This window comes from Zootoca vivipara, chromosome 7, assembly GCF_965207765.1.
Source record: "Zootoca vivipara chromosome 7, rZooViv2.hap1.1, whole genome shotgun sequence".
Taxonomy (NCBI): domain Eukaryota; kingdom Metazoa; phylum Chordata; class Lepidosauria; order Squamata; family Lacertidae; genus Zootoca; species Zootoca vivipara.
In genome coordinates, this window is record NC_142590.1 from 78,577,994 (window position 1) to 78,605,299 (window position 27,306).

General features: G+C 42.5%; 1 protein-coding gene across 7 annotated transcripts in view; it reads right to left on the reverse strand.

Annotated features, from left to right (window-relative positions):
- The window catches only part of NFATC2 (nuclear factor of activated T cells 2), a 138,799-nt gene that overhangs the window by 77,883 nt on the left and 33,610 nt on the right, over positions 1 to 27,306 (reverse strand). For all 7 annotated transcript variants that reach the window (XM_088674657.1, XM_088674656.1, XM_060277311.2 and 4 more), the window contains exons 4-5: positions 11,763 to 11,965; positions 10,548 to 10,720 (exon numbers count right to left, since the gene is read on the reverse strand). In XM_088674657.1, coding sequence (XP_088530783.1) covers positions 10,548 to 10,720; positions 11,763 to 11,965 — 376 coding nt within the window. The remainder of the gene's footprint in view (positions 1 to 10,547; positions 10,721 to 11,762; positions 11,966 to 27,306) is intronic.

Here is a 27,306-nt window from a genome sequence, read left to right on the forward strand (position 1 = left end):
AAATAAAAATAACCGAGGAGCTCACAGTTTATTATTCACTCAGCTGGCTCACAAGACTGCCAGTTAAGAACATACATTGAGATTACTTTCACAGAAGTTGCTTATTTCTTCCACATGGCTTATATGATTAATCACTCTTTGTAAACAGTCAAGATCCTGATGAGTTCATAATTGGATTTATCACTAACAGGAGATTTATGGTTCTGAAAACTCAAGAGTAAATGATATCTAGCAATAAATAAATAAACCCAACTACAGCATTCAAAAGAAAACAAGCTTAAAGGTTGTCTTTGAGAGCATTTCAGCTGTATTGGTCCTGAGAGTGGACATTTCCAAAGGGAGTTTCAATGTAGCTTGACAAATGTGCTTTGAATATATACATTCTGCTACAAAGCCTTCAGTTTAGCTAATAGAATAGTTCCCAGATTGAAGCTTACAGTTTATCCAGAATTCCTTCCATTCAAGGAGATGGTGTTCGACCTATTTTGGATGGAGTTACGCTCCCCTGAAGGATCAGCTTCGCACCTGGGAGGATTCATGGATTTCTCCCTAGAGAGCCAAATATCTTCACCTTGGGCTAGTGTACCAGTTACAATCTCTCTTGGATGGGGACCACAATTATCATGAAGTAGCGACCTCCCATCCAGAATACTGCAATACATTATACAGTGGTACCTTGGTTCTCGAATAGCTTAGATGACGAACAAATCAGCTCCAGAACACTGAAAACCTGGAAGTAAGTGTTTTGGTTTTCAAACGTTTTTCGGAAGCCGAACTTCTGACGTGGCTTCCGCTTGAGTGCAGGAAGCTCCTGCAGCCAATCGGAAGCCGTGCCTTGGTTTTCGAACGTTTCGGAAGTCAAACGGGCTTCCGGAATGGATTACGTTTGAAAACCAAGGTAGCACTGTATGTAGAACTGCCCGTGAAGACAGCTAGTTAATAACTAATCACCCCAGTTCTGAAAGAGCTCCACAGCTCTCTGCTACCAAGCTTAATTTAAGGTGCTGGTATTTATCTGTAAAGCCCTAAATGGCTTGACACCCAGGTACTCGAACAAAAATCTGCTCCCATATCAACCTACTTGTACACTGGGGTCACCTGTCATTCATCAGAGCACCTCCCTACCCTCGAGATAAGGAGTAAGGTGACCAAGAAAGGACATTTTTTGTTGGAACTCTCTCTGCATAAGGTGGCCCACAACTACTGGCGTAGCAAGGGGGGTGATGGGGGCGGTTCACCCCGGGTGCCACTCGGGAGGGGGGTGACACTCGGTGCCCCCCCCCCGCGACTCCCAAGCTGAGCGGCTCTGCTCCAGTGCCATGCAGGGATGGTGCCGGCAACAAAATGAGAATACAAAATACCAAGCGCTGGGTTTCTGCACTCTCCCCTAAAGCCAATTAGTCAGCCAGTCTCATTTATTTACTTGGGCCCATCATTCATTGTCAAACAAGGGAACAAATCTCAGCCTTGCAATACTGCAAACAATGTACAATCTACAAACGAAAGCATAAAACCAGCTATAAATGTTTACAGTGTGTAAAACAAGCAAATAAAAAAAATATAATGAAAGGTGATGAGCTGCAATACCTAACCACATTTTGTGCAACCAATTTATTTCTACTCTTTTGCACTGCCAACACAAAGAGAGCTACTTCATGAGTCACATGTGTCCTTACCCATAAGAAGGGAACACACTTACACTACCTTTCCAGTGTTAGGAATTCCTGTCTGGAAATTCTGCTTAAAAACCTCATGTGGGAAAGTGCAACAGATTGTGAACAAAAGGCCACAAATCCTGAGGCTGTGTACACACCAGAGTGTTACTGTGCACTTGGGTCAGAGAATTCTGATTTTTCCATATGTGCTTTTGTGCTCATTCGTCCACACATATGCACTTTCAATTGAACTCTATCTCAGTCTTTCCCATCCACACTGGTGGACAATTCTCAATGGGATGCATTTGTGCTATGTTCCTTCCCCTCAATTACTAGTTCTAGGGTTGCCAAATTTCAAAAAGTTGGTGAGTGGTTTTTAGCAAAGTTGATGAGTTTTTTTTCTCTCAAAATCTCTCTCTTTTTAAACAAGTTTTTGAGCTATTGAGGAGGAAAATCAGCAAAAAACCAACACTTCCGACTTGGGTTGCCATACGCCCAGGTTTCCCCATACATTTTTACCGGTTTTCGGAAATTCCATCCGGACGCTATTTTCAACCGACAAATCCCAGACGTATGGCAGCCCTACTAGTCTACCCTCTGAGTTACAGAAACGTGAGCTCTATTGTGGGCATGTGCACAGACATCTGTTTACCTGAGAGCATGACCAATTTTATTTTATATTTTTAGATGCAAGTTTTCTGATAAGACTAGAACTGCACAAAGCAGCAGATTAAAAAAATGGATGTGTTGTGTCTAGCCCTGCCACTAGTGCCTCACCAATGGGTAGTAGGGTGTGTGGTGTTTTTGCCCCCAGCAAAAAGTCATCAGGCCTGTTTAAAAAGAAAGCCGAGTCACACAACAGAACATCCATTCAGGAACTTTGAGATTTTATGATGGACATTCCACACACACACCCTTACTCCATTTTCTGTGGATCAGGAAAATATTAGTTAAATGAGAGGAAATGCGGGCTGCCACTTGGATTAGGACAATGTGTGGATGTCGCAAAGAACATTCACCTGTCGGATGCATCAAATCCACTTTAAACTACCATGGGTACCAGCTCAAAGTAGCTGGAAGCTACAAGAATGTAGGAATGACTTGTCGGTTTTGTTGCCATTGTTACCTGTAACCATTATGTCTGAATCTGCTATCACAGGGAGTGTCTAGCTGTGGTTGTTGGAGTGGGTATGTGTGTGTTATGTGTTTGTTAAATCTTCTCTGTTGACAATGTGATGTGGAGATTGCCTTCTGGTTGTTGATGTGTATTTCAATTTGGTTTCTTGTGTCTTGTTTGAAAAAAAAAGAGGGCCACCCACCCTGAAGCTTCTATTTTAAACTGTGTTTTTAGGGTTCCAAATTTGGAAGTATGGAAATATTTGAAAAAGAATGAGAGTCTGTCGTTAGTCTGCTTGGCGTTCTCGTGTACGGAAGGGAGTAACACAAACAGATACCTTGGTATCATTCGGATGAAGCTTGTTTTCTTTTGTATGTTCTGTTAAATTAATCCCCAGTAAATTCACCGTGTCTAAAGCTCAGGATAGGTGAAATGTAGGCAGTAATTTCACACTACTCCTTCTCTTCCCCTCAGGGCCTGGCACTCCATAAAGCAGACCAACAGCTACTGTAGTTTATGAGCTCTGTATAAACATAACACTGTTTACTTTCAATAGCAACAGCCACTGACATAATGCAGGAAAGCAAATGCTAGGCGAAACACTCACTTTTGCCTTGAAACAGCATGTCAACTCTGCTAATGGCACTGGGGGCGTGAGGGGGTTTTCTTTCTGTATTTTATTTGACCGCCTGCAAATCAAGATGTTACGGGTCGTCCGTGCCAAAAATTACATTATGGCCAGCAGTGGAAGAGAAACAAAAAAGGCAACTGCGGTTATCAGGATCTCTGCTGAGTTTTGTTTCCTGAGCCTCAGAACCCAAGAGAAAGGGGCCAAAATAGGGAAGCAAAATAATTTGGCTTAACACGGGGAAAACCAGGAAGGCCAAGGCACATAAGCCAGTCAACCTGCTAGGCTGCTTCAAGAGCAAGTTCACCAGCAATATTTTTGACTCCGTGTCAAGGAAATGCCATAGGGAAGTTCATATGCTCAGGGTGAGGGCAATGCCTGGGGCTTGGTGTAACTGAAGCAACAAGTAGAGTCTATACGTTTATGCAGCCTGTGCACATTTATACAAATTTACACGATCCCTCCTCTTTTGTATTCTTCTCACAGAAACAGAGAAGGAGCTATGTGTCCCAAGCAGGGATGGAGGAGAAATGCAATTCAGTTCACATTTAAGGTTGAATTTATTGAGCTTGTTGTTTCCAAAGCAACAGGAGAACCAAAGCTCAACCAACTTTCAGAAGTCACACTTATCTACATTTTGCGATGCAATTCTCCAACCAACGTTTACAAAAATGCATATGTAACAGGGAAATGTGTATAGAAATGAATATGTTATGAGAAAGCGCTTACAAAAATGAGTAGATTAGTCAAAACTGCAGACAAAAATGTATTATTAGGAAAAACTTGCATTAAAAATGCCAGCAGAAACCTGAATTTAAGATTGGAAAAATGAGAAACTGAGATAGCCAAAACGGACCAATATTTACATTCCCTGTCCCTGGCTACCCTTATGGGTACCCTTCTGGCTTTTGAGATTTCATCAGACATTGTCCACATACTTTAAAGCACATCCTTACCCTTAAAGATTAGAAATGTGCTTTAAAAACAAACAAATAAAGATTTAGATTCTCAGGGAAGCACTTTCTGTATCCAATGTTACACATTCTGCATTCTCATAGCATGCCCAAAGCCCTGGCAATACCGATCTGATGCTGCTAAAGTCGGTAGTCGCAAAATCTAATAGGGAACAGCAGCAATCATGAAGGCTGCATTTCTGGATATTATTACTAGTAGCAGCTCTCAATGATCCTGAGGCTTGATGGAGTAGGAGAAATTCTTAAGATGGAGGTAGGGTGCCACAAAGCTCCTGAATCTGGCATTGAATTTGGCTTCTGGAAGCAGAGTCTCTCCAGTTTGTAAATAGAACATCTAGTCCACATCTAGAAGCGAAGAAAGCATTCGTCAACAGCAGTTGGTGAGGGACTGGAAATTAATCATGGAGGTGTGTACTGAGAAGAGAATGAGAACCCTATTGGATCAGACTGAAGGTCATCTCGTTGAACATCCTATTTTCAGCAGTGGCTATTCAGATGCTTCCAAGAAATGGCAAGAACATGAAGGCAGGAAGAGCCCTCCTTGGGTTGTCATCCGCCACACGCCCCTCCAACGCCTGACATTCAGAAGCAGCAGACCTACGGAGCTTCCATTTAAGCTACTGCACCGCCGGCTGCAAAAAAACCTTGTTGCTATTTCCTGCTCTTGGCACTGGCTGCTGGTGATATTATTTATTCATACCTGACTGCAGTGGACTGGAAATTTTTATGGCAATCCAGCTCTGGCTTCTGTATTGCAACAACTGATAAAACCTACCAATCTGTAGTGTGTCTTAATGACTCCTGTGGTGTCATTATAACATATAACAATTCTTTTTTCTTATTTCTGGAGCATTATTATTTGCTTCGAAATGAATTAGTGTTAGACTGTTGATTGTAATAATGCATCAATATATAGTCTTGTTCTTGTATTACGAGCTGCTTTAGGTCAAGAAAGATGTCCCTAGCATTACACACTAACCTACCAGTATTTAGACTACGCATGTGCATGAGTGTAGGGATGAGTGCAGCTGCAGTCTCAATCTAGATCAGCCCCCCCTTTGCTTGGTATTATTATTATTATTATTATTATTATTATTATCCCAGCAACATGTTTAAACCCCTGTGCAACATGTTCAGTGCCAGGTATGGTTAGACTGAGATTATGTGAGTCATTGCCACATCTTGTGGCTGTGAATTCCATATTGCCAAGGGCAGTTCCTCTATCCTAGGGTTGCCATATTTCAAAAAGTTGTTGAGCTTTTTGGGCAAAGTCTCCAAAAACAAATTGGACATTTTCTCAGACATTTTGCCCGCTTTGCGAAAAATCCACCCGGACACCAGTTTCTCACCAACAGGAAACCTTTCTTTCCTTCTTTTGGTTTCTGCAACAGCCCAGATATTGCAACTGGAATAAATTATGCAAATAATAAAATGGGTAGGCATTTGCTTCACTTATTCCAAGCAGAATTTGGGTGCCCTTCATGAAGATATTGCTGACACGCTAACTGTAACATCACATAAATCCAAAACCAATCTCTCTCTTTAGCCTTTCTCAGGAAGACATGTACAGTAAGTAGCAGTAAAGATAAATAAGAAGAGATCACTAAACCTGTTTGTTTGTTTTAAGAATGATGCTTGCAGAACACCAACCCTACCAAGGAGGATATTAATGGCAGGCAGGGTTAACTATCAGAATGTCTTAGTAGACTCAATAAAGTACTTCCTCTTAAACCTTCATGGAAGTGATCTCTTGAGATTAAAACCCACCTTGGGTTTTTAAGTTTTATTCTGCTTGAATTCCTTGGCGATAGCAATTACTGGAGGAGACAGAACCCTGGCAACTCCTCAAACAGGATGACCAGCAAGCAAAATGCAGCCTTGTATTTCGCTATGGGCTGCACCCCACCCCTGATTCCTGTAGGCAATCACACCAGTATAAACCCAGAATAACTTTGTAGTTCATGTCAGACTTTTCTATCCCTCCCACTTCCTGCTCATTCTAAACTCAAAGGGGGGGGGGGAGAAGCCCAACGAGACCCAAATGTCTTTGCATCTTCTGTTAGCCAGATGACTGTCGAACTATTTAAAATGCATAAATGAAAGCTATTATCGTTTCTAGTTCTAGTAAGATGCGTTTTTAGAAGAAGGCAGTGTGCAAATAGCTTTGGGAAGACCAGTGAAAGGCTTAACCAAGATCTACTTTTATTTCTGAATTTTTGGGAAATGCCGCTTCTAAACTCCACCCCACTCTGGCCACCACTGGTACCAGATAGGCTAGAAATATTTGTTTTAATAGTAAAAGCAAAGTTCCTGAAGAAGCAAAAATATTAAGCTTGTACACCTTATATGCCTGCCCTTACTTTTCCTAGAGTATTACTCATTTTATTTATTTATTTATTTATTTATTTATTTATTTAATGCTATTGTTACTGTCATTGTTTTTATTATACTAATTCACACCCTGCCTCCCCCCCCCCATGGGACTCATACTATACTACTCTTCCTGCCACTATGCCAGTCTTTACAACTCTCCCTATCACAAGGGATTAAAGGTTGAGTTCAGAAAGAACCATGCAAACAAAATGTATTTGTGAAAAGTAAGCCTATTTGCATTTATTCCATCGATTTGCATCATTCGTTTTCAGCATAGGTTCCTAGATACAAAGTCTTTATGAAGGTAGCCATAACAAAGGTTTTATTAGAGCAGCTGTAACATTAAAACAATGCATTTTTTAAAGCGAGAGGTACGCTTTTCAGAGTTCACTGGAGGAGCTACTGAAAATGCAGAGCGTTCACAGCATGCTGCCTGAAAAACGGCAGGCAGATTAATCTCCCGGGAGTCACAAGTACGGTTCTTTGCTATGCTTAAACTAGCCGCTAGCCTACTGTTGATAATCTATCCGCTAGCAAGAAAGCCATAGAAAGCCTGCCAAGATGAATTCGTTCTCTAAACTATTTCTTTCCACTGAATTTACAACTGCGCCACATATCGTTAATGCAGAATATCTAATTTTATGGGGAAAACTGAGTTGGAGAGGGGGAAAGAAACAAAAGAAGAAGAAAATGAAACTTCCAAGGAAGCTGAATAAAAGGAAACCAAATATTTGTCCAAAATTCATTGGCATAAACCAACTTTCTGAAGACTGGGGAAACGTCTAAATCACTCAAATGGACACCTTTTCTGAAGTAAATTTAATTTTGCCAAAATAATATTTATAATGAGAACAGGTTTGCAGGAGAGCTACTGCTCAGCCACAGAGAATAAAGCAACAGCTGGTTTGTAGCCTTAAGGGGCTTCCACTTCAGCAACAGGGCTTTTCTCCCCTCTTCTCCCCCCATGTGCCCCCATGCTCCCTAAAACCTTCGTGGGGGGAATGTCAGGAGAACCCCCACAACAGCGCATGGCAAGGTGGGTGGGAGGTTTGCTCTGTCAAGCCAAGCTGACATGCTTGCGCTGATGGAAACCTCCGATATAGCACCATTTCAAATTCCGCCCATATTCCGCATCAGACCAAGCCATGCTCAGAACAGACCCACTGAAACCAATGACCTTGAGTTATTGGATGCAACCCTGAACTTTCCCAAATAATTAATATTTTGTGTCCCTTAAGCATGCACAGTCCCCACTAAGCTGCTTTGGGATGTTCAACTCGCTCAGGGTCCCGTCCCCCCCCCGTCCCCCAATAAAGTATTTTTGTTCTTTCACAAACCTTGGAGCTTCCTCTTCTAAGTGAGTGGTGCCATTAAAAGAAAGGGTATATATCAGTGATAGAGCATCTGCCAGAAGTGCCGAGTTGTGCTGGGGGGGGGGGAGGATCGTGCGTGCATGGCGTCACACGTGTGACACCCCTCCAACTCATCCAGGTTGACTTGGCCTGCCATCTCCCCACCCACTACCAGCCACCTTACCTTTGTGAAAGGGATGTGGCAGGGCAAAGACGTTTGGTCCTGCGGCATCCCTTGCAGAGGATGCCCCAGGGTGAAGATGCTTTGCCCTGCCGTGTTCCTGGCGGAGATCACCAGAACGCCTTCTGGGAAGGCACCCTGGCAATCATCAAAGGGATGCGCAGGGCAAAGACGTTTCACCCTGCCATGTCCCTGGGGATCCTCAAAAGGACTCATTTTTCAGAGGTTCAGATTGCAGCCTAAACAACATCTTGAAACAGGGAGCATCTCCCAGTGCCTGTGGCTGCAGAATGTTGTTGGACTCCAGCTCTCATTAGCCCTAGCCAAGAAGGCCAGTGGTGGAAAACGATAAGAGTTACAGCCCAGCAACACTGAGAGGCTGCAGGTTCCCCACACCTCCCTTAGGGGAAGGATTACATTACAATCAAAAGCCACAGAGTGGGTCTTTTAAGTAAACTTTCTCAGGCAGTTTATTGCTACAACATGGCTTTGTGCACTACTGTGAGTCACACAATAAAAGAAGTGAAAATGGTTCGTTATGATTCTGTGAAATCCCCAAACCACTGAGAAAGCTCAGGTTACTAACAATAAAGCATCACCGGATGAGCAAAGAGACTCAGAAGCGCAAGCCCTCCAAAAATGACTAAGAATCTCTGGATGTGCCAGAATGGAGGCCCTTCCACAGGTCCTATTCTGTGAAGACACCGAGCACCCTTCGTTCCTGATGCAAACCTCCTACACTGAAAGGATGATAGCTGGAAATGAGATCTCTGGTGGGATGAACATATGCTAGAGGGCCAAGAACATTTTCTCCATGGGAGATCCGCTGAGAGAGTATAGCCCACATTCGGCAGTCACTGAGACATCCAGTGGAAATCCCCTCTCTCCAATGTGGGGCTTATCGAAGAGTGCAAAAGGGAAACTCCCACACCCCTCTCGTCGATCTCCTGCGCTGCTTGTCCTGCTGTCTCTTGGAGTACTGCCCAAAAACAGTCTGAATATGATGTGTTCAGAGTGAAAGTCATAACATATGTCTCATTTCCAGACGTTTCAAATAATCAGAAGATCTTTGAGAACTTGTGTGCCAAATCTCAGATTTCTATCTGTTCTGGAAGTACCTCCATAATTTCAATTGTACTCTAATGAGTCAAGGGATTAGCAGCATCTTTCTGTTATCCATTTGTATTAAAGCTGCACCGCCTAATTCTAAACAGTATGACATGTGAAAATTATCTAGTGATCTTAGTGGACCCACAAGGTTAACATGAATCAACAGTGTGATGCAGCAGTAAAAAAAGCTAATGCTATTCTAGATTGCATCAACAGAAGTATAGTGTCCAGGTCAACCAAAGTAATAGGACCACTCTAGTCTCCCTTGGTCACACCACATTAGGAGTATGGTGTCCAGTTCTGGGTGCCACAATTTAAGAAGGCTATTGAGAAGTTGGAACGTGTGCAGGAGGGGAACCATGATGATCAAGGGTCTGGAAAAAAAGTCTTATGAGACAGTTGAGGGAGCTGGGTACGTTTAGCCTGGAAAAGAGGAGACTGAGAGGAGATACAATAGCCATCTTCAAATATATTAAGGGCAAGCTTGTTTTCTGCTGCTCCAGAGGGTAGGACCCAAACCAATGGCTTCAAGTTACAAGAAATGAGATTCCGACTAAACATCAGGAGGAACTTTGTGACAGTAAGAGCAACAGTGGAACAGACTACCTCAGAAGGTGGTGGACTCACCTTCACTGGAGGTTTTTAAGCAGATGTTAGATGGCCATCTGTCATGGATGCTTGAAATTCCTGCATTACAAGGTGTTGGAAGTAGATGACCCTCAGGGTCCCTTCCAACTCTATGATTCTATGATTTTTTTATTCCATGTCTACTGAAAAGTAAGGGCCAAACTACAAATCCCATTCTACTAGTGTCAATTCATGTGCTAGTGCAGCTATTTAGTTGAATACTGGCTCAAGACTACAGTGGGTAAAGGTGGTAAGTTGTTTCACCGCCATGCTAAGATCCCAGAATCACTAGCATTTATATACATTTATAAAGAAAACCCTTGCACTTAACAGCACATCGGAATAGCTAACATAATGTGAAATTTGACCGTGAGTCCTCCCGATTTCAATGGGCCCAGGTAATGATGCACAGGTTTTGAGACTAATTTCCGCTAATTAAGGATCGACGCACAGGATACAGAGAGGTTGCAGCATGGAAAATATCGCTGCTGGTCAGAAAGTAGTGAAGTTAGAGAGAAAATGCAACTTACAGCATTCAATGGGGTTGGATGCCACTTGCAAGGAAACAATCCTGCCGCTGGATTCTGGGATGTGTACACGGAATACCAGTCGCACGCGGGTGTTCTTCCGACCAATGTCCGTCTCCCCTTTCCGCAGTTCAATGTCTGCATTTCTCAGCTTGAGGATCCCTGCACAGTCAATGCTGCAGAACAAGCCGAAACCTCAGTTAATACCCAACCACAGAATTAACAACGCAATGATTCCTGAACACATTTGCAAGGTGGGAAAGATGAGGCTCACACAGCATTTTGTTTTTACCTCACTGATTACAACGATGGATTTAAAGGTCACTTTTCATCAGAAAATAAAACATAAGATCAGGAACTGCCTAAGTACAGCAGCAGCAGCAGCAGCAGCAGCAGCAACAACAACAACCTCACTGCACTTTAAAAAAAAACATGATTAAAAACAGACTGCCCCAACCTACTTATTTAAAAGGCCTGGGAGAACAGTGGTTTTTGACTCCCAACACATCGCCCCAATGGTGCCATGTTCTAAAAGATACATTTAAAATTAAAGAATCTGTGTGGTGCAGTCGTTAGAGTAGGACTGAAATTCAAATGCGCACTGAGACATGAACATAACAACGAAAGAGGAGTCTGCTGGATCAGGCTACTGGCTCATCTGGCTTAGGATCCTGTTCTCACAGTGGCCAACCAGATGCCTGTGGGAAATCCAAGAGCAGGATTCAAGCACAAGAGCCCTCTCCCCTCCTGTGGTTTCTGGCAACTAGTATTCAAAAGCATTTCTGCCTCCAACAGGTATTTAATTGCTCCCAGGGCCCAGTAACATCACCCACAATGATTCTGCGCAGAAGTCTACCTCTTTTGGAAAAGGCTCAGAAGCAAGCTGGCTCATAAACAGGTGAGATCAATGGTTCATCTACCTTGCCACTTGTGTCTACTCTAAATGACAGGAGACCTCCAGAGTCTCAGGCCAGAAAGAAGTCTTCCTCATCATCTGCTACCTGATCCTATTAACTAGAGATGCAAGGGATGGAACCAGGCAGCTTTTTCATACAGATCACATATACTGTGAATCAAGTCTGGGTCACTGTAAGTCTTTCGCACTTCAGTAATTATTGTTTAAGCTAAATGGCAGGTACCTTCTGCATTAACATTAAGTCTCTAGTTTTGTTCCATTAATATCTTGTAACAAGACACTTTTCGTAATAGCACTCTTACGTTGCTTTCATGTTGTTTTTTGGCTCCAGGGGAATCTCCAGCACTTTGGTGTTGCCAATTATTTTCTCATAGCTGGTGGTGGTGACGGTTTTCCCTGTAATGCGATGGACTTGGTAGAAAGCATGTGGTTTAAGGATCCGCTCGTCTGCTGTCCCAATGAAGATCTGAAGACCTAGGGGCTTGTTGTCCATGTATCCATGAAGCTGGCAAAAGACCAAATCATTACATCATCATTTCAACGGAAAAAGGAGTAGACAAATCAAAATATAAATAGTATCAGAAAGAGAGAGATATATAAGTACAGTAGTAACTTGTTTGATCACCTGGAGCAAGTGAGGATCACCTCTAGATGACTAGACACGAAGCTTTCATAAAAAGTGTGTGTGTGTGTGTGTCTTTCCTTCAGTTTATTGATGTGCTACCAGTGACCAAGAGCATGCTGGCTAGTGAAAAATATTTAGAAGTTATTAACTTTTGTGGTCTAACTTTGCAAGGCTAGAATAAATTCAGGTTCAGAATGTGGCATCTATTATTATTATTATTATTATTATTATTATTAATGCTGCTCCTCATCCAAAGATCACAGGGTGGTCTACAATGTAAATCACAAAATTCATAACATAACAACAACAACAAAAACACCTAACACATTTTAAAAGCCATCATTTAACCAGCCAAAGGCTCCCTTGTGAAATCCCCAGCTGTTTTCTAGAAACCTCTAACACGTCTCATGGGTGGTTAACAGTGAGTGCAGGCATTGGGAGTAGTTTATTTTGGAGATCCATGTAATCTTTCCTCAAGTATGATGTTCCTTGGGTAGCTTTCGGCAAGTCACTCATTCTTATCCTAACCTTCTTCACAGGACTGTTACCTGTTGAGTTCTTGTGCAAAACAAATCTAAAGTGACTTTTGTAAAAGCATTTTACAAATCCTCAAATTACATAATTAGGAGATGGCATAGGGGGAGTTTTTTTAACCTTTCATCATACAGTCTGCATCTGCATTGGAATCGTTTTTAGGATGTTTTTATTATTTTATTACTTATTGTTTGCCTCCCTAGGTTTCTTTGGGAGGTAGGGAAACATATAAATATAATGAAAACAATAAAGACTTCAAAATAAGCAGCTCAGCTTGGCTCTTCCTAATCAAAGCAAATGACATTTACATGAATGAATAGATATGAGTGGGTCAAGGCTACTTCTGGTCCATCCCAAAGACACAGTCAATGAGTTAGTTTAATCATTAAAACCATTTTTGACTGACTAAAGAGGTGACACTAATTAGGCAGCAAATTTTATATTTTAAAGTTTTGGTTGTGTTTTTTTTTAAGTAAGCACTTATAAAAAAGTGTCAGTAGCAAGCATCATAATAAAAGAGACATGCAAGAGATGGGAAAATGAATGCTTCTTCCCAGATTATGCTTGCTTCAGCACATATGTGTAAAATAAAGCATGTTCTTCATTTTAGAACTATTTTTCTCATATGCAAATTTACCCTGATTTAATTGGCTAATTTACTATAACTCATACTGGGTGACAATCCTACCCGAAAAAAGGAAGAACTTCCTGACAGTAAGAGCTGTTCGACAGTGAAACTTGCTGCCAAGGAGTGTGGTGGAATCTCCTTGTTTAGAGTCTTTAAGCGGAGGCTTGACAGCCATCTGTCAGGAATGCTTTGATTGTGTTTCCTGCTTGGCAAGGGGTTGGACTGGATGGCCCTTGTGGTCTCTTCCAACTCTATGATTCTAGATGGGCCATTGGCCTGATCCAGCAGGCTCTTCTTATGCCTGCTCCTACTGAATGTCTTGTTGAATAGCTCCTGATGGGTTACAGAGGAAGCCTTGAGTTTTCTAGGCTTGCACTCAATATAAAACCCTTTAATCAAGAATGGCCAGTTCTAGTGCTTTATTAAAGGAAGTTGGAGACTTACAGCAAATCAGTCCGCCAGTTCTTCTGGCCTTTGCAGATGCAGGACAGACTTCGCAGCAAGGAGATGGTTAGTGTATACATTTTTATACACAAAGCAGCATGTGTCATTTCGCTTGACCCAAACTTTACAGATAGCTCCCCTTTCTGGGCTCAGAGCCTAGCACTCCAAGCCCACAGATAAGGATAACAGCAAAGCAAGCCAATTAGGTTATATAAAAGCAAGTAAATGTAAACATATATGAGCTCATTACCACAACAGCTACCAGGGAAGAGGTGCACGATGTGGGGCCAGGAAGAGCTTCACGCTCCGTCTGCTACTGGCGTGAGCGGAGGTGCACAGCTGGTGGGGCGGGAGGCCGCGGAGCCGACGCCAACGGCATGTGCGCCAGGCCGCGTGTTGCAGCCTCTGCGAGGACCAGCCGAGCTGGCGCGCAGCTCCCGAAGGCCCTGGCAGGGAAGGGGGCTCCCTCGTCCCCATTGCCACCAAGGGAGCCGGGCCAGAGGCGCGCGCCAGGAAACGTCCTCTCGGGCGCGGCGGGGCGCGGCGCTGTCTTCTCCTGCACTCCGGTTCGCTCTTCCTGCCGGCCGGCCTTCCCCTCCCTTGCCTGGGCGGAGACTTTTTTCCTGCCGCTTCTGATTGGCTGCAGGAGTTTCCTGCAGCCAATCAGAAGCCGTGCTGGAAGGGGCGACTACGCCCCCTCTGCAGACGCGGGAAGTGGCCCCAGGCAGCGCCGGGCGGCGGGCAGTGAGCGCAGGGTGGCGAGCAGTGGGGCGGCTGGCCAGGCAGCGCCCCTCCATTCTGGCGCCCTAGGCCGTTGCCTAGTTTGCCTTTATGGACGCTCCGGGCCTGACAGTACAACTTTAGGAAACTTGCTTTTTTATTTTTATACACAACAGGACTAGATATTTTTGGTACTGCTCACTAGAGAAGGCTTGACGAGTGCTCTGTTATACCAGCCTCATAAATCTGCATGACAAAACTCTCCTATGACTCCCAACAAATCCCAGACTTCAGTCACTTTGAAAAGAGAGTGCCTACAGAAGAACATCAGCAATCTCTATCTTAGTTTTGAGAACTGAATATTTGGGAACTCTGTCTCTTGGCTCTTTTGGGTGCATGGATATTCTAACCAAGGATAAACTTCAAAGCTAAACCCAAAGGATTAATTTCAGTAGGTGAGGCATCAAGTCAAAAGTTTAGCCAAAGTCTTTGGCGGTTTAGATTGCCAGCTGACAAAGCATTTCCTGCTTCTGAATAGCTGGAAATAATCTAGCAGTAGAAGCAATAATCTGCAGTCATGATTATACTAAATCCAAGGAAGTGTGTGTATACTGTACATGCACATACACACACAATCTCCAGAGACAGAGAAGAAGAAAATAACAAAACAGAATATCTATTTTTCCACAAAGAAGGCCGCTTTGTGATTCCATAGAGGCGGCAAAATGAAATGCACAAGCGGCTCACTACTTTCTCTCCCTTCCCATCCCACATATTGAGAAAAGACTGGTTATGCTCTCAACTTTCTTTTGCACAAGGCTCAGATGCAGCAGAAGAGGAAAACTATGCCACGGCATTTGTGAGTGATGTTCTCCAGCAACTATCATACATGACCACATGCTGGGAATGAGTGGTTTGCCCTGAGCTCTCTCACTTTTGCCCGCACTGTTGTGTGGGCAAATTAGCAATAGCTTGGGCAACCCCCACCTAGGAGAAGGCAGATGCCCAGCAAGAGTCTCATATTTCTGATGTCATCTCTTTAGTTGAGACAGTTTGCAAAATCCACGAGCAATAAAACCCATGGCTACTGTAGGGAATGCATTAAAATAAAAACTGAAGGCTTCCAGTTAGGAAACAGCATATTAGGTTCATAATTAGAAGAGTTAAACTAGAGCTATGAACATATGAAGTTGTCCTATGCTGAAATACACTGGTCCATAAAGCTTAGAAGTACTGTAGCTAACTAGCCTTCACTAACTAACTAGTGTCCTCCAGGTGGTTTGGACCATTACAACTTCCACCATCTCTGACCCTACTGGCTAGAGTTGTTGAGAGTTGTAATCCAGAAATATCTGGAGGGCAGTAGATTGCGAAAGGCTGTGCTATAGGGACAAGCAGCAGCTCTTCTTCTTGATTTCCCCAAGTGTACCTGGAAACCTGGGACCTTCTTATCTCAAACATGTGAAATTCCACAGTCCCATCCCCTCTTTGTGGATCCATCCATTCATCTTGCCCTTCTTCCAAGGAACTCAGGTGTGGTCCCCACAAACCCTGCTTTTATTATATAATATCATCATGGCTGTCACCCAAAAGCACCATGTTTCCTTTTGACTACTCCTTAAAACTTTGTCTGTTTTTTAACCTGGATACTAGAAGAAAACACACATATACAAACAAACAAACAAACAAACCACCCTTGGGAGGTCCCTGGCCTTAGCAACACATATGTTATTATACAACCCCCTAGTTTGTCTAGCTAAGTACAGAGGAGCTCTCGGGCTCCTGTGTTACTGTTAACAGCCATGCCTAAAGATTAGCTCAAGTCAGTTAGATGAACAATGCCCTTGCTCTCTTGGCTTGGGAGCCCACAGTTGCCAGAATGCTTAAAAAGCTCGATATTTGGGGTTGCTTGCACACAACTGCCAAAGGAGAGAAATGCTTTCAGGTTTCATGTAATTCAACATATGGTACTCGCTTCTCAAATATTTGCATATTCTTGTTGAATTACATGAAACCTGAAAGCATTTCTCTGCTTCTCTGCTTTCAAGGCGAAAACCAAACACTCACAAATCAAAGAACACTGTGTAAAATGCAAGCTTGTGTTATAAACCAGATTTCTGCCATCTTCTTCTGTGGACAGGTTTTGACAGAGGTAGTGACACACAGGTAAAAAAAATATATCATTGCCAGCTAAAATATGAGTTTATTTAAGCAAGCAGGTTTTGACATTTTCATGGTAATCTTTCTCTGCACAAATATTTGTGTGCTCTATGTACAACACATATTTTCATGAAATAAATTGGGCACTTTGAGAGAGAAAAAAACAACCACACAGCAGAGAATGAAAATGTTCAGTAAAGAATAGCAGCGGAGTTTTGAATTGGGGTTTGTTATATGAAGCATAACGGAGACAGAATTTCTATGTAGGCTTGAGACCAGGGAATATCTCTTTCAATATTAACATTCACAATTACAAATCAAGCCGTTCATTCTATGTTTCTCACATCACTGAAAATTGAAAGCAGACATGTCTACCGCGAAGCCAACAATCCAACTGAAAGGGAACTTGATGGTCTGAGACATGCTAAATTTGTTTTCAATTACGTGGTCCACATTATATACCAAAAAAAATCTTGATTAAGCCGTACAAAGCAAACAGGACAGGAAGATCAGAGAACAGAAACATTAAGCTAATAGCATCCATGGTCAAAAGAGTTCCTCTTTGTTTGTTCTGCCTTTCAAAAGTCAGCAGGAGGTATCCTTGCATAGTAAGAATTAATCCGTCCCCCCCATGAGACCACATGCAACATCTATGCATCGCTGGAAACCTTCCCACAATGTGGTAAATGAAGAGGAACCCACGAGACACACAGTCTTCAGATCCATCTTGCTTTCACCCGTACAGCACTAAATATATGGCACTATGTGAAGCAGAAAGGCCAAAAACTGCTCCCTATTACAGTATTCGCATGTTTATAGAGACGGTGGTGGAGGGGGAAGAACAACCATCTTTTTTTACTCATTAGAATTAACAACAGTTCATGCATCTGATGAGATGGAATCCAGACCCCTGCAGCTTGTCCACGATGCACCTATTAAGCTTGCTTCCAGTTAAGTTATACTCAGAGCAAACCCACTGAAAACAACAGACTAAACTCATGGACATTAATTTTGTTTTTAAGATGCCAAAAGGCTCTTTGTTGCTTCTGGTTCAATAAATGTCATTTCTGTGTCTATTGGTCACTCAGGTTTGCTTCAGCTAGCCTCTCCTGTTCTCAAGAAAAAGCAGTTGCTGAACTCCGATCTGGAATATGGTCCTCTCCCCCTTTCCCCTGCTAAAAATACTTTGGCCCCTACCCTTAGCTGCTATCCACCTTCTAAGGGTGCTGTTAACTCCGAATACTGCCTGCCTTCTGGGGCAAATAACCACTGGGAAGGGAACAATTTTCAGGAAGAAACTGACATGGGTCCCCAATCTAGAGTAGAAGCATGTTCTAGATCAGAACACTTATTGATCTGTGGCTATTGCTGTCATTGGGGGGGGGTTGAGTTTTTTGCCATTATATTGCAATTGTATATTGCATCTTATTTTTATAAGTCACCCAGAGGGGAGATTAAAAGTTTTTAGAAAACTAAAAAATCAGACAAATACAGTTATGAAATATTTGGCTGGGGGGGGGCATTTTAGCCTGTTCTGCCACCTTATGGTTCAACCATCCTATCCCCACCTTATTTTGCTGCATGAATAGACCAGACCCCAGGAAAAATGTCTTCCAGAGTTGAAGACCAGACCACCAGGGTCTTCTGTGTCCCCCACACCCAAGCATCTCAATGTGGTGTCATCATTGCTAAGAAAGTGTTCTGAGTCACACACATATTTTTTTTAGTTTTTGCACAGAGGTCAAGTTTTTGCACATGACCACTTTGGCAGTGTTAATATAGACACACACCTTTAGGAATAAAGATCATTGCTGAACATCAAGCCATTGACCTTTATTTTTTACAACTTTATTTTTGCATTTTGATAAGTATGTTTAACACCCCATTGTTTCCATTTTCAGAGAAAATTAAAAATCTAGAAAGAAAGGTAGGATATTGGGGGGTTTTTTTATATAAATTGTAACCCTGAAAAGAACCCTAAGGTAAGTTATTCACAATAAGCCTCCCCACCCCCTGCCTAAAGTATATTATATATAGAGGAGACTGAAGAAAAAAATCAACTCATTTGAGTCACATTTACCAAAAAAGGGAAAAAGAAGCCAGACATGATGTGTACCTTTCCATATTCTATTTTGGGATTTTATTTCTTTCTTTTGGTAGAAATGGACTACTGCTTTTTTTCTTTTCATTTTTGCATAACAGTTATAATATTAATACAGCTAGACTTGGATTGGTCTGTAACCCAAAGAAATGCTAGGCACTTTGGCAGATGAATAAACAACATCATTCTGCAAACAAGGAGAGGCTTTCCTTGTTGATTTTATTGCTAATATTGATTATGCAAATGTGTGTGTGTATGCGTGATTAAATTTATCCTCCCACCATTTTTTTAAATGAGCTTCATTCCTTCATTTGTTCATCAGGATGTGCAAAAATGAGGTCACTTTCAGAACTATAGTTATGTTGATAAATGTATGCATACATACGAATATTTATTTTGCACAAACGCCTAGCATCATATGTGCAGAAATGGCTATGTTGTATAAAATGGCCTGGGTAAAAATCCCAGCTCAGTTTACATAGCATGCAGTTCAAGCTACACAGTTCACAACACATGCCAACAAACATTGTTCATACCTTTCTGTTTTTTTGAGATTACGATTCAGATTCCCAAAGACCCACAGGTCCTTATACCCCCATAGAAAGGAATAAAAAAATTGCAAACTTGACCAGATGTAGCTATGCACTGAGAAGAAAAATCAAGCCAAAAACTTCTCTATCACATGTGTGAAAGGGTAAAAGAGAGAAAGCGCAAGCAAGCAGTGGATGAACTGGAATAGTGACTGAGATAAAGTGATATCCTGCAATGAAGAAACATATATCAGAATGGCCACTTATGCATCGCCTTTAAATAGGGTTTGCATCGCCCCAAAAACAGAACAAAATGTAACACGTATTTACATAACATTTCCATACACTAATTGATTTGTGTAGATGCAAAATTTAGCAACAGTTACAATAATTTACCCCTTCATGGATCACTGCCTTGTCGTGGCGAAGGGGCTTGAATAACTCCAAGAAGCTATGAGCTATGCCATGCAGGGCCACCCAGGACGGACAGGTCATAGCCGAGAGTTTAGACTAAATGTGATCCACCTGGAGAAGGAACTGGCAAACCACTCCAGTATTTTACCAAGAAAACTCCATGGACATAAAAAAGGAGAAGCTTTGAGAAGAAAGTGAGAGTTTCCAACGCATGCTCTGGTTCATGGGGTCACGGAGAGCCGTGCACTACTTAGATGACTAAACAACAACAACAACAACAATTTAAAGGGAAATACAATATGGCTCACCCTAGTGAGGAGACAACAGGTGACGGGTAATAGTTCAGTCTGCTGTTAACTGTTGATGGGCAAATTCAGGGCTCCTGCTCTCCTTTCTTAGAGTTCCTTACTTTTAAACAAAACGTGAAACTAGACAGCCCTCAAATAAAAGTCACCTTAAAATAGAGGACTGGCAGCCCTTCAAAACAGGTGGCTGACCTCTGCAGAGTAGGACACATGGCCACCCTAGCATATGTGAAGTTGGATTTGGGGATAGGTTCTGATGGATTTAAGATGGGAAGTGCAGCTTAAACCACACAGAAGTGGTCTGCATCATAGCGAAGGAGCTAGGAAGGGATGGCCTGTTTCCTCCTTCCAGAGAACTTTGCTTCAAGGGAGTGGTACGCTTTTTCTCATAAATCAGGATCTTCAATGACGATCACACTCATCTTCCTGTCTAGACAACACAGACCACTCTTCCAGAAGGAAAAATGGAATGTGTATGAATGAATTCACAGGAGCCAGTGATTTAACCCGGCCGTCAGTTGATAAATTAAGTTGACAGTGGCTCATAAATCCCCGTCAACAATATGATGTTTGGGGTGGCTGGAGTGGAAGAGGATACCATGGCAGATGATGTATGTACATCAAATGCTTCAGTCTTATAACATATTTACATGTAATACATCACATTGAAATGAATGGAATGCCCAAGTTCAATTCTTGGTGTCTCTAGTAGGCAGTAGGACTGGGAAAGACCTTCTCTGCCTGTTGGACAGCCACTCAGGGGAGACATTGACAAGCTAAATGGATAAAAAGTCTGGTTCTGTACATGACAATTTCATATATTTATAGCATCCAGCCGTGTGATAAGAAGACTAAACCTCACCATTTCTCTGCAAGTACCTGATCAGAAACCAAACCCTTCACAGGTCAGTAAGGAACCACCTTATCAAGCAACATATATGTACACTGCAGTGCTGTATGTTTATTACTTGGCAAAAGGCCGCCTTAATTCATCCGGTGTGTGCATATACCAGTTCTCAATGCAATACTCTTTGGGGGGGGGGTTCCTATTGCATTTGAACAACTGCATTCAGCACTGGCAGCTCACTTGTTCATTTCTGTGAAGAACTGGGCATATTTCTAGCGGAAGTCTTAAAAATACAACGTCACTCCAAATGGGGCACACACACTGTGTGGCCAGCTTTTCCCAACAAGCCAGTGGTAGTTCAGAGACCCATTTGTCGACCTCTGGGTCAAATAAATAAATAAATAAATCTGAACACAGAATCCCCGCTGCCTACAGTTAATTAAAAGCAAATACAAAGCTAAGTGAGAAGTCTCTTCCTCCCGTCTCTTCCCTTTCCCTGCTGCACGGAAGAAGATAAGAAAGCACTTGAGACATTTTCTCCCTCTGGTGTCAAAGGAACAGGTAAAGCTTAAAGCAGAAGGTTGCCGCTGGCTCATGTTAGCACTAAGTTTTCATCAGCGCTCTTTTTAACATACAAAGCCCTTTGCCATTTTTATTTCACGTATCCTTTGGAAAGACTGGCCCACTCTGCTTTATAGAACAAGGATATAAATGTCTTCTACATCTGGGACAAGCAGAGCAGTCCAGTCAAATCCACTTTATTTATTGTTTTACTAGAGTATGTTTTGCCAACCAGAGCCAGGTGAAAAAGACGTATGCTTAGAATTTAAGAACTGGGTGCCTCTGAGAATATTGTACGTTTAGGAATTCATTTTCAGCACCAGAAGAGGTCCTAGTCCTTTCACACAACAAAAGTCTGCTCCTTCCCTACAATAATGGATTTCTATCATTGCATCTAAATAACCATATACATAAGTTTAACGAATTCATGTCCTCTTTTGTCCTTTTTTGAGCCAAGGCGTTAGTGGCCCCTGGAACCATGAGGACTTTAGAACTTTAATTTTTCAATTACTGGGGGGAGGGACAAGAACTTTAATTTTTCAATTACTGGGTGGAGGGATCAGGGTATTGCATTCCAAACTAGGTTTTAGCCACACACAGAGAACCGAGAAATGCGGATTTCACACAGTCCAGAGTTCATTGTGTTCCTGTGAGTAAACATTTCTGCGTAATACCCGCAGTCCAGCCTCTAATTTGCACCAAAAGTTCTGGTCTACTGCATTAATTCAGGGCTCAGCAAGACACATGGCAAATACAGTTACAGGGGGAAGGAAGCCTGTAGTAATAAACACTGGGGCTTACACAGGAGCTGCAAGATGTGTTAGTAGTTCAAAGTCAAGGCCGTGTTTGCTGTGAAATGTTTTGTGAAGTGTGTGTGTGCATGGAGGGGGGATTAGCCTTTTCTAGTTGTTGTCACTTCCTTCCTCTCGTTCTTTTAATACACAAGCACCGATGCACATCACTCTGCAACTGAATGCTGAGGCTTGCATGGGTAATGCAACATACAGCATGCAATCTGGTCCTCTACTTACATGTTACATGTGAACATATGGAACAAATCCCCAACAGTGACACCTGTTAGAGGAAAGCACTTCTGGAAGGGATGGCTCCGGGCGTGGGGGTGGGGAGGGAGCAGCTGTGTGCGTGCTTAACATGCACACATAATAGGATGATTACAAATAAAGAACTGACAACCCAACTTATTCAAAAGATATGGAGTAAGGAAGAACAAATTAGCGAATCAAAGGTCGAAAGGATAATGAAAGGAATAGATGAGATTAAAGTAAGCAAATTTAGGGAGCTCGAACAAAAATTCTTTCTAAAATGGTATAGAACTCCGGCCCAGCTAGCTAATATGATACCAGGATTGAACCCTAACTGCTGGCACTGTGAACAAGCCAAGGGATGGTTCTCCCATATGTATTGGGAATGCCCAGAGGTAGGAGGATTTTGGAATAAAATCCTTAAGGTTATTAATGAAGTTTTTAAAGCTACCTATAGACTTCAATCTTATGACAATGGGTATACTAGGAAACACGGCCATAGAGAAAGGTGACCAGCACACCTTCAAAGCAATGATACTAGCAGGAAAGGCAACAATAGCTTTAGGTTGGAAAGATAGAGAAAAATGGACAGTAGAGGTCTGGACTAATTATTTGTTTGAATTTATTCAGTCAGACATCGTGGCAGTAACGTCACAGGAAATAACATGGAGGGCCAAGTCTACTGTGATGGAACCCCTATCTTCAATGGATAACAACTACTGGATCAGAAGACATTCAGTGGAAACTAAAGACATTGTGCCCGTGGCTGAGGACAACTGTTTGAACCCTTCCAATGGATTACGGGTGGGGGAGGGGGTGGGAAGGGAAAGGAAAAATGGTACGGGAAATTAAAAATTGGAAGGAGAGAATATAATGTATGTAAAAATTATCGTACTTCAATAAAAATCTTTTTAAAAAAACAACACAAAAAACATGCACACATAATTTTATTTGTATGCCGCCTTTCCACAGTTCAAATCATGCACAAGGCAGTAAATGAAACACCAGAAAATACACAGCCAAACTGAAACATTTCCACTTAAATCACAGGGTCTACAATAAAGATACCAACAAAACAAAACAAAATCCCCAGCAACAACTCCCACTCCCTTAACAAAAACCCCCAAACAAAATTTCCCCAGCCTGCCACTTTCCAGGGGCAGCTCTTATCCAGCAGAGTTCTAGATACGAGGTTAGAAGGGTTAATATGCATCCAGAACCCCAAGGGATGGAAAAGTCACTGAGGAGGGGGTGATTTTTGTTGCTAGGCAGAGAGTATAATTCAAATGATACTTCACTGGTCACAAAAGAGCTTCATTGGCTGTCTATTTGCTTCCAGGCCCAATTCAATGTGGTGTTGCGTGCTTTAAAAGCCCTGCAAAGCATGGGACTCAGGAGAGTGCCTTTCCCCCTATCATCCTGCCCATGTTGTTTAAGATCATCTGATGAGGCCCTCTTCTGGGTTCCTCTCCTATCAGAAGCAATACTAATGCAGCAACTAAAGAGAGTGGCTTGGCTGCTGCCCCTTCTCAGCAGCGGCCCCCACCTGTGACTTGCCTGTCACCAGCATTATTAGTTTTCAGGTCCCAGGCCAAAGCATTTCATGTACTATTTAAGTACTGTTATGTGATCTGTTCTGCCTTATTAATGTTTTGTATTTTCATCTGGTTGTTACAGTCTGATGCTTAGAAACTGCACTTGAATCTGTCCTGGGGGAGGCTGGCGTATAAAAGTTTTAAATCAATTGCAGCAGAAAAGGGCTGGCTTGGGGAAACGGTTAAGCACCAGCTTCTCTCCTCTTCACCCATGCCTAGGATTATTTTCATAAATAGCTTACTACGGATGCAGAATTTGAGGCACAGTAGAAAAAGTTAAGGGTGCTCTGTATTCTCCTCTGTGTCTTTCTAGGCTTTCTAGACTTTAATTTGAGCCAGGCCTTAACCTCAGGACCCAGGTCTTTTAAAAGTGCACGAAGACCGCCCTGGAACATCTGAATTCAGTGATACAAAAACAGGTGCCTCTGAGCATGTGCCGAGTGCATCTATCACATCTGAGCATTCATAGTCCACTTCTACTTTTCTGTGCTTATAGCAGCTTGCTGCCCGGGGCTACCCTTCATACAAACATCTAAACAACTGCTGGTAGGACTCGACAGGAGTTTACCGAGAGGCAAAGGATGTGTCTGTGTGCCACATCCTCTCCAAATTGGGTGACTGTGCCAACCTGGATGGGGGGAGGGGAGGGGAAGCTGCATGTCAACACCAGCCTTTGTCCTCAACACAGAGCCAGTTGTTGCTATTCTGGGCCCTTGAACAAGATGTTAAACACACAAAAGCCCATGTCCTTGCTGAATGCATCTTGTCCTGCCAGAGGCTCTCACTTTAACAGGCGGACAATTGTTCTGGTGTTCTAGGAGCACCCTGCGAGCACATACTCCTCAACGGCGTGTGCCAAACTCCCGAGACCAAGCATGCAAAAAAGAAGAAGTGGCATCAGAGAGCAAAACCACAAGATAGAGCTAGGGAGGATATGAGATCCACTGCTGTGCTGCTTCCCTTCCCTGACCAAAGTCAGCTCCCACAAAAATAAAGACTTCTTTTTAAAAAAAGAAGAAGAAGAAGAAGTAAGCAGAGTCATATTTCAGAAATTCATTCAACAGAACGGGCAGCTCCTCCCTCAAACTCTTAAGTAATGTCAGGAACAGGGAAACATTAAACAAGCGCACAATGAAATCGCTGGATTGGAATTTATCAATCTTTGATTATATTCATTTATGCCCGCAAGGTTCTCTGTCCAAGTGCAGTTGTCAAAGAAGCAGAGCTAGAGAGAATGTGTTGCTGTCTTTAACCCTTTGTGCTATTTTCAACATTGTATATTAGTCTTTTGATGTGTTTATGCCATATGGAAAACATACGTTTTTGGGTGGCCATGCAAATTGACTTAATAGGTAAATAACCTATATCCTGTGTATACTTTACATCTGTCCTTTTCATGCATCGTGTGCATTTGTAGAGCTATCTTGTGCACATGTTCAGCATGGATATCTGCAAGGGGGAGCCTATGCATGACTTGACAACTTCCCCTTAAGTGCCCCATATTATCAGGGACCCCAATTGTGCACATGGAAGATGGAGAGAGCTTGCTATCTCCTGCTCTGGAGCGTAGGACTTGAACCAAAGGGTTCAAGTTACAAGAAAGGAGATTCCGACTAAACATCAGGAAGAACTTTCTAACAGATGACTCTTCTAGTTTCCTGTCACTCCACACACTATAGTGTTAAATCATTTGCAACAAATATACAGCCTTAAAGATAAAAAAGGATGCATCCAGCCATCCTTTCCATGGGGATTCAATGTGCCCCTTTTAGTACATCTGATTAGGGACAGCTTCAAAACCAATGATAGACTATCAGCAGAATAAGCACGTTTCAGCTCTTGGTGTGCTGTGCTGCAGATGGGAGATTGAGGTACTTAAATACTCTCCCACCCCCCAAAAAAATCTCCCTGCACTTGTAAACCTAGACTACTTTGGGGGATAAAAACATCTGTTGGCCAGGATCCAAAGGAGCATGTGTGAGCAGGACAGAAGAAACACATAACCGGGCTTGTTGGTTTTACCTCAACAACTTGTAATGCTAAAGGAGACAAGTCGCAGGTTGATTTTTAGTGCACTAGGAACTGCTGTGGCAAGAAAGTACAGTCAATGGCAATCCTAGACTGTCGCTATTTTCAGATGGGATCATTCAACCACATACTGGCAAATTCAGATTGTGCAATTCATAAGAATTGAAGAGTTGGAAGGGACCAGGAGGGTCAGAGGATAGTGCAACTTCCTGCAATGCAGGGATCTTTTGCCCAATGTGGGGCTTGAACTCACGACCCTGAGATTAAGAGTCTCATACTCTGCCGAATAAGCTATGCAATAAGCTTTTATGCAACAAATCTGCTTCTTCCCCAAAAGATCAGACTCTTTGGCAATAAGGAAATGGATGGGAAATGCGCAAAGTGTGGGATAACTCTAGCTTTGATGCAACATCATCTAACCTCCTTGCAAACAAATCAGGAAGAACGCTTTTATCCAGCAATGGCTAAAAGACACCAGCTGAACACACAGCTGTTCATGCCTCTTCTTACATGTTCATGCCGCTTCTTTGGAACCCTGTCATAGCAACACATCTCATATTTAGTACTAAGGGATCCTATTTTACCGGTAATTCCTCCATAAATTTAGACTAGCCAAGCTGGAATTCTCCCATTAAAAGTAGCCTGAATTTGCACACTTGCAATGAAACTCAAGAGAGTTCACCTGATCCTTCACTATCCCCACGACACCCCATCTCTACTTCTGCAATCTCAATCCACCTTGCAAAATAAAAAAATTAAAAAAAAATCTTGCTCTGAACTCAGTGACTTTTCTTCTATGAATGCATGAACTCAATCAACCTGTGACCCTATCACTTTACAACTACATAAAGTTTACAGTAGGCCATCAAATGCCTCATTGAACTAAGTGCCAGCTTTGTGAAGTGCTTCTCCTCTTATCACACTCTAACCCTGGCCAATGAAACAATCTCCTCCTGGCGTAAAGAAGATATTGCAAAAGCAGGTGAGATAAGTGACTCCAAAGCACCCATACGTCAGCTTGATTTATATTGCCAAGCCCTACAAAGGGCAACATATATATGCAGGTTGACTTCACTACCAACTGCCTTCCTGAATTCCAACTCTACAGAATGATGTTATGCCACTGCTGCTTCAGCAAAGGCTGAAGCAGCAGAGTTGGGCCTCCATTTTATCTAGATACAGGGCCATCTTAAAACATCAGTCAGGACCTGTTATTTTCAAGGCAATCATACTGAGTTTAGTTTGTCAAACTTAAAATGCATTTTTCACACCTTGTTATAGCATCTCAATCCCTGAGAAGCACCCATTTCT